Raw genomic sequence first — 12712 nt, 5'->3', positions numbered from 1 at the left:
CATTTTTATATAAATATTTGTGGGTTGTGGAACGAAATCATTCTTATGGAGAAATGCTCTTTGATATACGAGTGCTTTGGATTACAAGCACGTTTCCGAAAAGAATTATGCTTGCAAACCAAGGTTCCACTGTATTTTTATTAATGTTTCATTTCATTTATAATGCACATTTTTCTATGTGTGTGCTGGGAAGTTATTAGACGGATTGGGAGAGCATGGGGGGTTATGAGGTCACAGGAAACGGGTGTGACGCTCCAGATATCTCTGCAAGAGGACAAAGGTCCAAGTCTTTAGAGTCCTGGGGCTTCATGCATAACGCCGTGTGTAGAACTCACACTATAACATGACGTAAGCACAAAAGCGAAAATGTTCGTACGCACAAAAAAATCCAGATGTATAAATCTATGCGAACGCTAACTTCCACGTTTTTCCGCTACATAAATCCCGGTCAGTGTGAAAAGTAACGCACGTGCACGCACCTGCTGTCCCGCCCCAACTCCTCCCAGAATTACGCCTCTTTGAATATGCAAATCAATATAAATATCCCTTAAGCTCAGCATTCTGTGAAAAGACAATGGCAAAAGCACGGGGGAAAATAGACGAATTTCAGCAAATAGTGGAGTCAAGGAAAATCGTACAATTTGTTGTTTAAAAAGTGGTATAAACAACAAAAGGAAGTTGATCGAGTGACATAGCGTGTTGGAGAAACTTGAAAGCTCAAGTTCACAAAGTTGTACAGTGCCCAAAATGAAAAAATAAGTTATCAGATATCAAAGTTACCGTGAAAAGGCGAGTCGTAGCCCACCTTCTGAGTGTCATATGAAAGCTTATTAGGGTAAAGAGAAAAAAAAATAGGCACACAGTGGGAAAAAAAGCACAAAATGTCAACTTTAATCTCGAAATTTCCACTTTAATCACGTAATTTATTTTGTCATTAAAGTAGAACATCATAAACTTCATCTTAAAATCGTTTAATTCACTAGTTTCTAAAATCCCATCGTAACTAAAGTAGCACGTTAAATACTTTTGTTTTGTATTTGTTCTTCTATGTGCTCCATGTGTGTGAATCACTACGTGCTTCTTAAACCGGCTCTCTTCCTCTGACAGGACACAGAATCCATTACATTCGTGATATTACAGCTCTCTGAATAATTAAAATACTGAGATGTATATGTGATATCATTTTCATGATGATAGGAGTTAAAGCATGTTATTAAACATGGGGACACGCGCAGTGATAGTGACGATTGGCGCCCTGTCCAGCGACTGTTCATGCCTCATGCAAGATGCTTGCTGCGCCATGCGCGACCTTTGATTAAATAATTTATTTCAGCAGGATTGTCTCTCTCAAATGTACTAACCCAATTCCTGTCCTTCCTTTTCTTTCTCCAAGTGTCCAATCACCACACAATCAGCTCTGTAATAGACGTTAAGCCATCTGTAAGCTTAGAACGCTGATTCTTCAAAACTTTAAAGGAACATTGAAATATTTTCGTAGTACATGTTTAGAAGAAGGCGGCACGGTGGCGCAGTGGTAGCTGGGTTCACTTCCTGTGTCCTCTCTGCGTAGAGTTTGCATGTTCTCCCCGTGTCTGCATGGGTTTCCTCCGGGCGCTCCGTTTTCCTCCCACAGTCCAAAGACATGCAGGTTAGGTGGATTGGCAATTCTAAATTGGCCCTAGTGTGTGCTTGGTGTGTGGGTATGTTTGTGTGTGTCCTGCGGTGGGTTGGCACACTGCCCAGGATTGGTTCCTGCCTTGTGCCCTGTGTTGTCTGGGATTGGCTCCAGCAGACCACCCGTGACCCTGTGTTCGGATTCAGTTGGAAAATGGATGGATGTTTAGAAGAATACAGCACGAGGCAGGAACAATCCGTGAACGGAGCGCCAGCTCCTCTCCAGCACTGCGGCACCGTGTCCTCACATGTTTAATTATTAACAATATACTGTAGATTATTTAAATTAAGTTAGTTTTATCTGTATATTGTAATAAACATATTTTGCTGCCTTGTCATCATATGTAAATACGCACTTTATAAAGTGGCTCAGGTGGTGCAATATTATAACGGTATCGTAAGTTTACAGTGAGGTAACTGTACAAATAAGTACAAACAGTTCTACAATGAGAACTTGATGGACTGATTGAGTGCGTTTAGAGCTCTTGGGATGAAACTGTTTCTGAACCGCGAGGAAAGGCTCTGAAGCGTTTGTCGTATGGGAGCAGTTCAATAGACAGCATGGCCGAGGCAGTGTGTGCTTGATACTGTATCCCGTGTATGTGATTCCACACTCAGATAAAATGATATAAATACTCCGAGTGGTGCAATGAGAGTAATATGTAAAAAGATGATCCGATGTGAATCTAAAAAAGAAAGGGAAATCACACAGGAACAGTAGCACTGCTTTGACGCTGGGTGCTGCCAGTTTGCAAAACCGAATGGAGAACTTGCGTACGCCAGGGATTGAGCTGGCATGAAAATGTGTGTGGCTTTATGCCAAGTTTAGGTTTTATACATCGCGATTTGAGCGTGGAAACTTTCGTATGCAACATTTTTGTGCATACGCACCATTTACACATGAGGCCCCTGGTGCTTCCTGTGTTGCTATATGGTTGCTAGACATGGACATGGATCTGACATGAAGACTGGACTCCATCAGTACTGTGTCTCTCTGGAGAATCCTTGAGTACCCGCTGGTTTGACTTTGTGTTGCTCATGCAGTCCCGAATGAGGCACATGACCTGCATTATGAGGAAGCGTCAGTTATGCCACAACGGCCATGTGGCGCAATTCCCAGAGGGTGATCCGACTCACATGATTCTCATTGCTGAGGACCCGAGCGGCTGGACCAGGCCATGGGGATGCCCACGTAACACCAGCCTGTGGCAGATAGATGGTCATTTCCGGAAAGTGTGACTGGGCCACGTGTCTGCCTAGGGGCGGGGGGTTGCCAACCAGGATTCTGAGCTGTTTCGTAGTGTGACGGGTGCGGCAATGTGCCGAACCAGTGCAAACTCCCCAACCTGACCTGACCTGACCTCTAGGAGCCCCCAGTGAAAAACGAAAGGCCAAAGAAAAGCCATTAAAGCAGTTTTGGCACAAACTGGTCCTGAACCATTGCTTGAATCAAGGGATCTCGATGATGATGTGAACTGGTCATCAGATGTTGACACTGATGCATGCATTTCTGTATGACTGAAACGCCATGACATGATATGCCCAGTGAATTCAGTCCCATGAATCTTCATCCTGGTGCAACAGTAGCTGCGTGACAAAAAGGCAAAATGATTGCGATCGAGTGCAAGGACAAGCAAGACGTTGGCCCCCATGCAGTATTCACAATGTAGCAAGGGTCAATGCTTGTGTCAGGGAAAGTATGGAAGTCACAAAGCAGTGTGCTGTGGTAGCCAGAAATAACACGAGGGGTGCATTGATCGCGCGGGTCAGGCAGAGACATTCTAACCTCTCACACACAAGCAACAGGAAAGATATTAGAAAAGCGCACAAAGAAACACATGCCTATGTCATGACATATTTTTCTTACCGCATTTCTGTTGATGTTTTAATATTATGATCACCGGGGCTGCTGCAGCTCCCCAAACTCTCGACACAAAGGCAAGGAACCAAGTTCCAGTGTGAACAAAGAGTTTAATTGTGTCAAACTCTTATACACAAGTGTTTCCCACACCATAACTATAACTCTAACATTCAGAAACTCTGTTCTGTCCTCTGCTCCTCCAGGCAGGTTTTGTCTTTCTCCTGCCAACTGTAGCTCCCCGTGTTGATGTAGGCTTCTCCTTTTTCTAACACCCAGGAGTATGTCCGGTGTCCCAACACTGTGGCTCATTGGTACTTCTGGGTGAAGCTGAAGCACGACAAAGCAGGGCTCACCAATCCCCTCAGTTCTCCCTGATGGTACCCACCAAAACGCAACAGGACTGACCCCAAGAACTACACCTAACTAACCTACCATCTAATCAAAGCACCATGATGTTCCTACATTGATGGATTAAAAGCCAGAAGTGTACATGACCATCATCATCAAGTCCTTCCATGAGAACCCTAAATACAAAGATGACTGTTTCATTTATGTTAGGTAGAATGCCCAGAGGGGTCTGGGCGGTCTCATGGTTTGGAACCCCTACAGATTTTATTTTTTCTCTCCAGCCATCTAGAGTTTTTTTTTTGTTTTTTCTGTCCTCCCTCAACATTGGATCTTACTCTTATTCTATGCTAATTAGTGTTCCCTTATTTTAATTCTTATTTATTTTGCCCTTTTTCTCTTTCTTCATCATGTAAAGCACTTTGAGCTCCATCATAATAAATGTTGTTGTTGTTGTTACACTTCCCAGAGTGCCCTGTGGGTATTTGTAGCAGTACTGTAACACAGGGGGTGCTGGGAAGACTATGACCTGAACTACTTGTCTTCCATTACAGTGGGATCCCGGCACAACTCTGACTGGGATGTCAGTCCCAGTGTGTCATCTCTCATACGATTTGTTAGAAATCATTTTACCAGCAGTAAACATAATGCTAAGGAGTCTAAAGACATCCAAAGACTTTATTGTTTTGCTTAAATTTTTACAAAAAAAATGTTTGGAACTCTAAAATACACTTATTGGAACTGACGCACTAATCCAGAAGGAGTAAAACTAATTTTTTTGTTTGTTTGTTTTTTGATATACTGTACTAATCCCTGACCAGGAAATTGCCTTTTCATGGGAGCTCTGGCAGTCAGAGCACAGGGTCAGCCTTGCTCAAGAGCCCAACGGAGTAGGATGCTCTCTGGAAGTAACGGGATTTGAACCGGGAACCTTCCAGATACCAAAGCAGACCCTTAGCCACAGGTGGCATGGTGGCGCTGTGGGTAGTGCTGCTGCCTCGCAGTAAGGAGACCTGGGTTCGCTTCCGAGGTCCTCCCTGCGTGGATTTTGGATATTCTGCCCGTGTCTGCGTGGGTTTCCTACCACAGTCCAAAGACATGCAGATTAGGTGCATTAGTGATCCGAAATTCTCCTTGGTGTGTGCTGGCACCCTGGCCGGGGTTTGTTCCTGCCTTGTGCTGGCTGGGATTGGCTCCAGCAGACCCCCGTGAACCTGTGTTAGAATATAGCAAGATGGAAAATGACAGACTGACCCTTAGCCACAGAGCCACCATCTAGAACAATGTCTACACAGTCAGTGACAGATTTAGGTATGGGTGACATGGGCAGCCAATCAAGAGCAGCATCTTGCCACAGGGCAAAATTTGGAATGGTGATTTACAGCATTCACACAGTGGAGCATTATGATACCGAATTTTAAAATGCCGTACCACTTTTGGGACGCGCCACTCACGCTGCCTGTGTGAATGCTGTAACGTATTATGGGCAGAGAAAATGAAAACAGAGCTGCACCACACCACAGCAGCACCACTTCTGTTTCTAGTGTTTTACGAGGCATCAGAAGTTCAAGATGGTGTTGTTATGTTGGGGTGACCTCAGGGTTCCCCATTGGATGCTCAAGGAGGGAGTAGCAGGAGATCTTATCAAACATTGTACAGTACTTAACGTAAAATCAGTGACATTACGAAATGCTACCAAATCAACCATAATTCATTCATCCATCCATCCATCCATTTTCCAACCCGCTGAATCCGAATACAGGGTCACGGGGGTCTGCTGGAGCCAATCCCAGCCAACACAGGGCACAAGGCAGGAACCAATCCTGGGCAGGGTGCCAACCCACCGCAGGACACATTGCATTTTTTTCTGGTTTGGGCAAAATCGTTAAGAATGACATAAAACCAATCAGCACACCGTCAAAGTGAATCAATTTAGTCTTGACTCTTGGTTGACAGCTTTGCTGAATGGGTAACGTATTGATGGGCGAGTGACAAATGGGTAAGAAAAGGCATACGCCGTCTGGTGCCCAATTTATAAAAAAAAAACAGGGAAGAAAAAGAAGAGAAACACATAAAAGATAAAGTCATGCAGCTCTGTCATCTCTTTATACAGTGCCCTCCATAATGTTTGGTGACAAGGACACATTTCTCATTGATATTCCCCTCTGCTCCACATTTTAAAATTACAAATTCAACAATTCAGACATTGTGATTAAAGTGTACGTATTGCAGATTTTCATTTAAGGCATTTAACAGACATTTTGGTCACACAACACTTTGGCTACATGGTCCCCTGATTTCAGGTCACCACAATGTTTGGTGTCACAGCAATGGCAGGTTTTATTAAAGCAGTCGTCATATTTAGGACTTTGTCCTATATCCCTCACATGCAATGACTGCTTGAAGTCAGTTGATTAGGGTCATCCTAATGTTTTACCGAAGTCTCTTAATGGTTTGATTCTTGTTTGTCAGCTTCATGGTGGCTTCTTTGACTTTCATTGGTACATCTCTTGTCCTCATGTTGAACAATGGCAACTAAAGACTTTAAAGGGTAGAAGCAAACCGTGGTATCATATGAAGCCACAAAACGCACCTGAGGAATCACAAACACCTTTGACGTCAATCGTCCAAAACGTCTTGAAATGAGGGGGGCTGTATAGAAAAAGTGTTGGTTGACCAAAATGTCTGCAAATCCCTTTAAATGAAAGTCTGCAGTGTGCACTTCAATCACATCTGAATGGTTTGATTTGTAATTGTAAACTGAGGGGTAAACCAAGGAAAAAAATGTGTTTTTGTCTAAAACATTATGGAAGACACTTTGCACGTGCTACATAATGTTTATATTCTTATAAAGAACTAGAGGGCTTGGCCCGCTGCTGCTCCGCTCGCCCACCTCTATGTTTGGTTTACCAGATATACAATTTAAAGAGACTTTATTTCCGGTCCTGGGCATGGTTAAATCTCTTTCCCACTGGACGTATTATGCCGCTCGTGTTGTGAACACATGCTAAGGAGATGTGGTTGGATCATCTGCTGCTGCTGCTGGTGAGCTGCGTGTTCTGCTTGTCGCTTGTCATTGTTTTAAGAGCTGGGAAGACATGAAGTGTGTCTGTCAAAAGCATTCCAACAACTGCTAGGTTAGATGCCCGTGAACTTGTTTTAAATTGTTTGTAAGTAGGGTGTGATGTGTAAAAGTCACCATCTCACGGGTTTTGCTTGCTAAGGTTGTAATGTCTAGCCTCACGTGTCATCAAAGTGTCTCTCCGAGATGATCATGTCTCGATTGCTTTGCTCAACGCCCCCGGAGGTGCGCTACACTCCTGCCACTTTGCATCTCTGCCGCTCGTGTTGTGAAGGGGGAGAGCTGAACAATCGCTAAGGAGATGTGGATGGATCAGCTGCTGGCTTTGTGCTGCTGCTGGCGAGCTGCGTGTTCAGCTTGTCGTGTTGCGCGTCGATCATTTAAAAGACAGTACAGCAGCTATCCTTTTGCCACTTTGCATCTCTGCACCTCGCATTGTGAAGGGGGGGGTGGGGGCTTGAACGCACAATAAGGAGATGCGGTTGGATCATCGGCTGGCTTGCTGCTGCTGCTGCTGCTGGCAAGCTGCGTGTTCTGCTTGTCGTTGTTTTAAGAGCTGGGAGCACATGAAGTGTGACTGCCAAAAGCATTCCAACAAATGCTAGGTTAGATGTCCGTGAACTTGTTTTAAATTATTTGTAAGTAGGGTGTGGCGTGCACCATCTCACGGGTTTTGCTTCCTAAGGTTGTAATGTCTAGCCTCGCGTGTCGTCAAAGTGTCTCTCCAAGATGATCACGTTTCGATTGCTTTGCTCAACCAAAGGGAGTTGCGCTATCCTCCTGCCACTTCGCGTCTCTCCCGCTTGTGTTGTGAAGAGGGGAAGCTCAACGCTGGCTAAGGAGATGCAGATGGATCAGCTGCTGGCAAGCTGTGTGTTCTGCTTATTGCGCTGTGCATCGATCATTTAAAAGCCTGTACAGCAGCTATCCTTTTGCCACTTTGCGTCTGTGCCACTCACGTTGTGAAGGGGGAGGGGGGGAGCTGAACGCACACTAAGGAGATGCAGTCGGATCATCTGCTGACTTTGTGCTGCTGCTGGCAAGCTGTGTGTTCTGCTTGTCGCGCTGCGTGTCCATCATTTAATAGCCTGTAAAGCAGCTGTCCTTCTGTCTCACTGCCTTGTCTCGCAGGACGTCAAATTGTCTTCTGAGAAGATCACATCTCGTCTCCCTCCCAAGGTTTCCCAAGATTTATTTTTTTTATAATAGAGAGATTTTTCTAGTTTTATATTTTTGCAGTGAAATAAATTCATAAATATTAAATTTGTTTGCTACAACTTTAGATGGTCATGTGTTGCAATTTCTACATACTGTGGCCAGGGGAAAATCAAAGAAAAAATGTGTCTTTGTCCCAAACACTATGGAAGGCACTGTATATATACTGGACATATACAGTGTACACACCAATACACTATTCCCATTAAGGAAAGTGAGCAAGTCAGCATGCTGAAGACTTAAACTTTCTTGATGTTTGCATATAATGTCCCCTGCCATAGAGAACAAGTGATGTGACTGGAGGGAGCAGGAAGGCAAATGAAAGAGCAAATTGCCAGAAGTTTAGCAGAGGTGCCACAGGTGGAGAAGAGCTGCAAGCCGTATGTGTTCACACATTACTAAACATTTTCTTTCTTAGTGATTTCTTAGTGAAATTGAAGAAGATGGGGTCTTGGTCCCATACAGGACATATACATTCAGTCAGTCAATCAGTCATTCTCCAACCCGCTATATCCTAACACAGGGTCACGGGGGTCTGCTGGAGTCAATCCCAGCTAACACAGGGCACGAGGCAGGAACAAGCCCACTGCAGGGCACACACACGTCTTTGGACTGTGGGAGGAAGCCGGAGCACCCAGGGGAAACCCACAAAGACACGGGGAGAACAGGCAAACTCCATGCAGGGAGGACCTGGGAAGCGAACCTGGGTCTTCTAACTGCGAGGCAGCAGCGCTACCACTGCGCCCCCGTGCCGTCGACATATACAGTGTGTATACCAATTCAGAATATAATGTTAATATAATGTAATATATATTAGGCATAATAATGAAATAGGCTAATATAACTTTAAATGTTCATTAGCCTATGTTGCTTGCTATACTATTACACACTGGGCGATGATATTCTCCTTTTCTATCAAACTATCTTACATAACATTGGATATGTTGGAATTTCTCACAGTTTCATAATGATAATGTGTGCATTGCAGCCTGTGGTAAAATGATTACAGCATAACAATAATAATAATACTTTTTTTATTATTTATTTACTGTATGTGTTTGCTTTGGTTTCCTCCGGGTGCTCCCGTTTCCTCCCACAGTCCAAAGACATGCAGATTAGGTGCACTGACAATTCTAAATTGTCCCTAGTGTGTGCATATATGTGTGTGTGTGTGTGTGTGTGCATGCAATGCGGTGGGCTGGCGCCCTGCCCGGGGTTTGTTTCCAGCCTTGCACCCTGTGTTGGCTGGGACTGGCTCCAGCAGACCCTTGTAGTTAGGATATAGCAGGTTGGATAATGGATGGATGGATTTATACAGCCTAAGTAACAAGCACATTATTCCTTAGGTGAACTTTCATTGAGGTGTGCTACCTGTGAGCCCAGAGCTCAGTAAGGGGGAATTTCCCAGATATTTTGTATATTTCTGTGAGTCTTTTGGGGTCTGATGCTTAGAAACAGCCAAGGAGGGTGTATGTTTTACTTTTTTCCTGTTTTAAAAGTTTGATAAATTGCACATGATGACATGTATATTTAATTGTGCAGATTTCTTATGGTGATGAACTTAATGACTTTGGTTTTGATGGCAGGTGTGCAGTTTAGTTTGTCTGTGCAATAGTGTAATAATCTGCTCTGCCAATGTGTTATTCTATTTGTGTGATATTTTGTGAAAATTATTTATATAATAAATGTAATGTTTTAAATGTTGTATTTATTTGTGTTGTTCCAAATATCACAATAAAAATTACACTTGGAGACAGACACATTATTTTTGTTTTGTAAGGGGTGGGATTCGCCCAGGGCGCCATACAAGCTAGACGCTCCACTACCCAATACCATAAAAATCCAATTTTTATTGCACTATGTGCAATATGTGCTACATACAAAATTGGTCTCTCAAATACATCCCGTATTTGCTCTTTCATTTTATACAGAGTTAATATCCGTTTGTAACTTATTAAATACAGAAATGAACAAGGAGTCGAAATAAGCAAAATGATCCATCATAAGCACAAAGGCATATAATATAGTTCCTCTGCATCCAGGTATGCCCATCCATTGGATTAATTGGAAAGAAAGCATGCCTTATTACGCCTTTAAAGGGCAAGAGTTTTTAAAAGGATGACTGGCACTGCAGCCCCTCGAGGAGTTGATCTGAGAGGTCGCGTGTGGAGGTTTTCATCACACTTCAGTCAAGTTCACGGGCGCGGGGTGGTGGGCTGGTGGTGGTGTATTGGACGAGCATGCGCATATTCATCGACGAGCGAAACAACAAACCAGTTAAGTCACATGACAAGGTTGTCTTTTGTTGGGAACTGCTACGGTTTGTGGAATGACAAAAAGCCGAGACAAAGGGAAACTTCGATTCGCTTAGTCCGCGAAAAGAAAAAAAGGAAACGCGACCTTCCTGTGCTGACAAGACGTAATTCAAAGCGAAAGGAGAATCTCACACAAGACGGGATAGGCTGAAGTGCGTTTATTGACACTGTCAATTGGGAAATGAACCACTCGAGCCTGGCTAGAAAAGCTCAATCTCTCCGCTGCGCATCGACAGATGGCTTCCCGCAGAACGGCTCTAATCAGTAAACCGCAAACTGAGGCCGAGCTGCGATAAATCCCGCATCCAAAACGAATGTAATAAATCTCTCCCGATGTTGTCAAAGCATCGCCAAAATATATGACAATGCAGTGACTGCTTCAAAGCCTGCCCCGCTTTTTTCCTTCAGATAATTCAAAACAATAACAACAAGAAGGCAGACACTGTACGGTAATCCGCTTCTTGGAGCGATCCAGCCGTTGACATCTTCAAGAAGGTACCATTTAAAGCAAACAAAATAGAAAACTTAATCTCTGAAACTCACCACTGTGACCGGGGACACCATTTCGAAACTGCGCTCGGTTCTGATGGAGCAACAACCCTTCTGATTTCAATCACTTCAGCGCCGCGTTAGAAATTTAATGAGCCATTCCAGTCCGTTTCTGAGTATTCGCTGAGGAGGCGGTGTCAGCGCGCGCACTCAAAGTCTGCCAATGGTGAAACGATTTAGTCAACGCCTTCAGTGGGTGTGTTTATGTTTTGATGGGGCGGAGTTTTCGCGCCACGGAGCTTGAGCACGTGAGGTTTGTTTTCATACAGGTCATTGTTTTGCGCAAGCGCGTTACGTAACCAGCGTGCGTGGTATTTTTTAAACAAATGCAGATTGGAAATATACATACTAACATGCACACCATTTAAATAAGATACAATGTTTAATTGTAAACGAATTGTCAAATACGTGAAAAATTAAGAATCTTTTATATGAAACGGCTTATTGAATCGGCGTGAGCGAGCCCACGCGCGCCGGTTGATGTGTGTTCTGCAGTGGATTGGCGCCCTCTGCAGGACTCGTTTAAGATTGACAGCTGTGTGTATGCCAAAGCAAAAAGTGCTCACAAAATATGAAAATACAAGGATAATAAAGTGTTGAGAAAAATATTACAATAAATATATTTCAAGAAAGTTACAGTGCTGTTTCCCCCCTTTATTGATCCTGTACTTTTGAATGCTTGTCACAATGAATGGCTTCAGACAAAATGTAATAAACGGAACAGAGAAAACATGTAACACCATTTCTAAATTGTCGTTTATATAATTGACAGGAACATATCAAGGAGGCTAAATAAACGTTTACAGGAAGGGAACGTCAGGCCGAGCTGAAATAAAAAAAACAGAAGACATAGAAACTTTGCAAGCTTGAAACAGTTTGATTTCAGATAAGATGTGGAGAGGGCTTTGAACGGTGTGATTGTGCCTTCTTCATGCTCACAGTTTACCCACCAAGGTGCCCCGATAATCTGTGAGGTCCAACTCCGCTAGTGCACAACCCCTACTTCAGTCCATGTTAGCCTCTGTCCACACCAATGGCCTCATTTATAAAACTGCGTGGATTCAAGCATGAAAAAATAGGCACGCCAAAAAACAGGAAAATTAATACGCAAAAAAAAAATCAGCTATTATAAAACCTGACTTACGCACATTCCTACGCAATTTACCGTTTATAAATAACAATCACTTTATAAAATGTGCGCGCGTGAGCGCCCCTCAAACGCAGCCATAAAACATCCACATATGGACCATGCTAATCAAGCTCATACATATGCAATCACGATGCCGCAGAACCTCATTGGCTGGAAGAGCAGCCTCGCTCCCGCCCAGTAGTAACCCCGACACCCTCATTCAGAAGTATCTGGCTGTGCTCAGAATCTGAGCGCGCATCATTATAGCGCCCCTCTTCTGTGTTGGGGGTCCGAGAAAGGGTTAGCCGTTATCTACTGTCCCATGTAATGACGTTATTGCTGTTACAATGAGCAGCGGCCATATGAAACACTGAGGGGTCAGCCAGTTACCTTACCCTCAAGCCAGACACCACCTACAGCGCCATCACAGCTGACTAAGCTACTTTGCCTCAAAATAAATAAATTTAGCGACTGTGACACAACGTTTGACTGTCACATCTTGTGCATTAATGGAATATAACCAGTCGGTTAATGGTTTCCAA

At 43.7% G+C, this 12712-nt stretch overlaps 1 protein-coding gene across 1 annotated transcript in view; it reads right to left on the bottom strand.

Moving 5' to 3' along the window:
• tmem86a (transmembrane protein 86A) overlaps positions 1-11140 on the bottom strand; it is a 68891-nt gene extending 57751 nt beyond the window's left edge. Inside the window, exon 1 of the mRNA XM_039736252.1 lies at positions 11036-11140. Within this exon, the coding sequence (XP_039592186.1) occupies positions 11036-11056 (21 nt within the window). The 5' untranslated portion in view covers positions 11057-11140. The remainder of the gene's footprint in view (positions 1-11035) is intronic.
• Between the last annotated feature and the right edge of the window lie 1572 nt (positions 11141-12712).

This window comes from Polypterus senegalus, chromosome 1 (assembly GCF_016835505.1).
Source record: "Polypterus senegalus isolate Bchr_013 chromosome 1, ASM1683550v1, whole genome shotgun sequence".
NCBI lineage: Eukaryota > Metazoa > Chordata > Cladistia > Polypteriformes > Polypteridae > Polypterus > Polypterus senegalus.
Note: the sequence above shows the minus strand (reverse complement) of the source record. Positions and strands in the feature narration are given on the sequence as shown.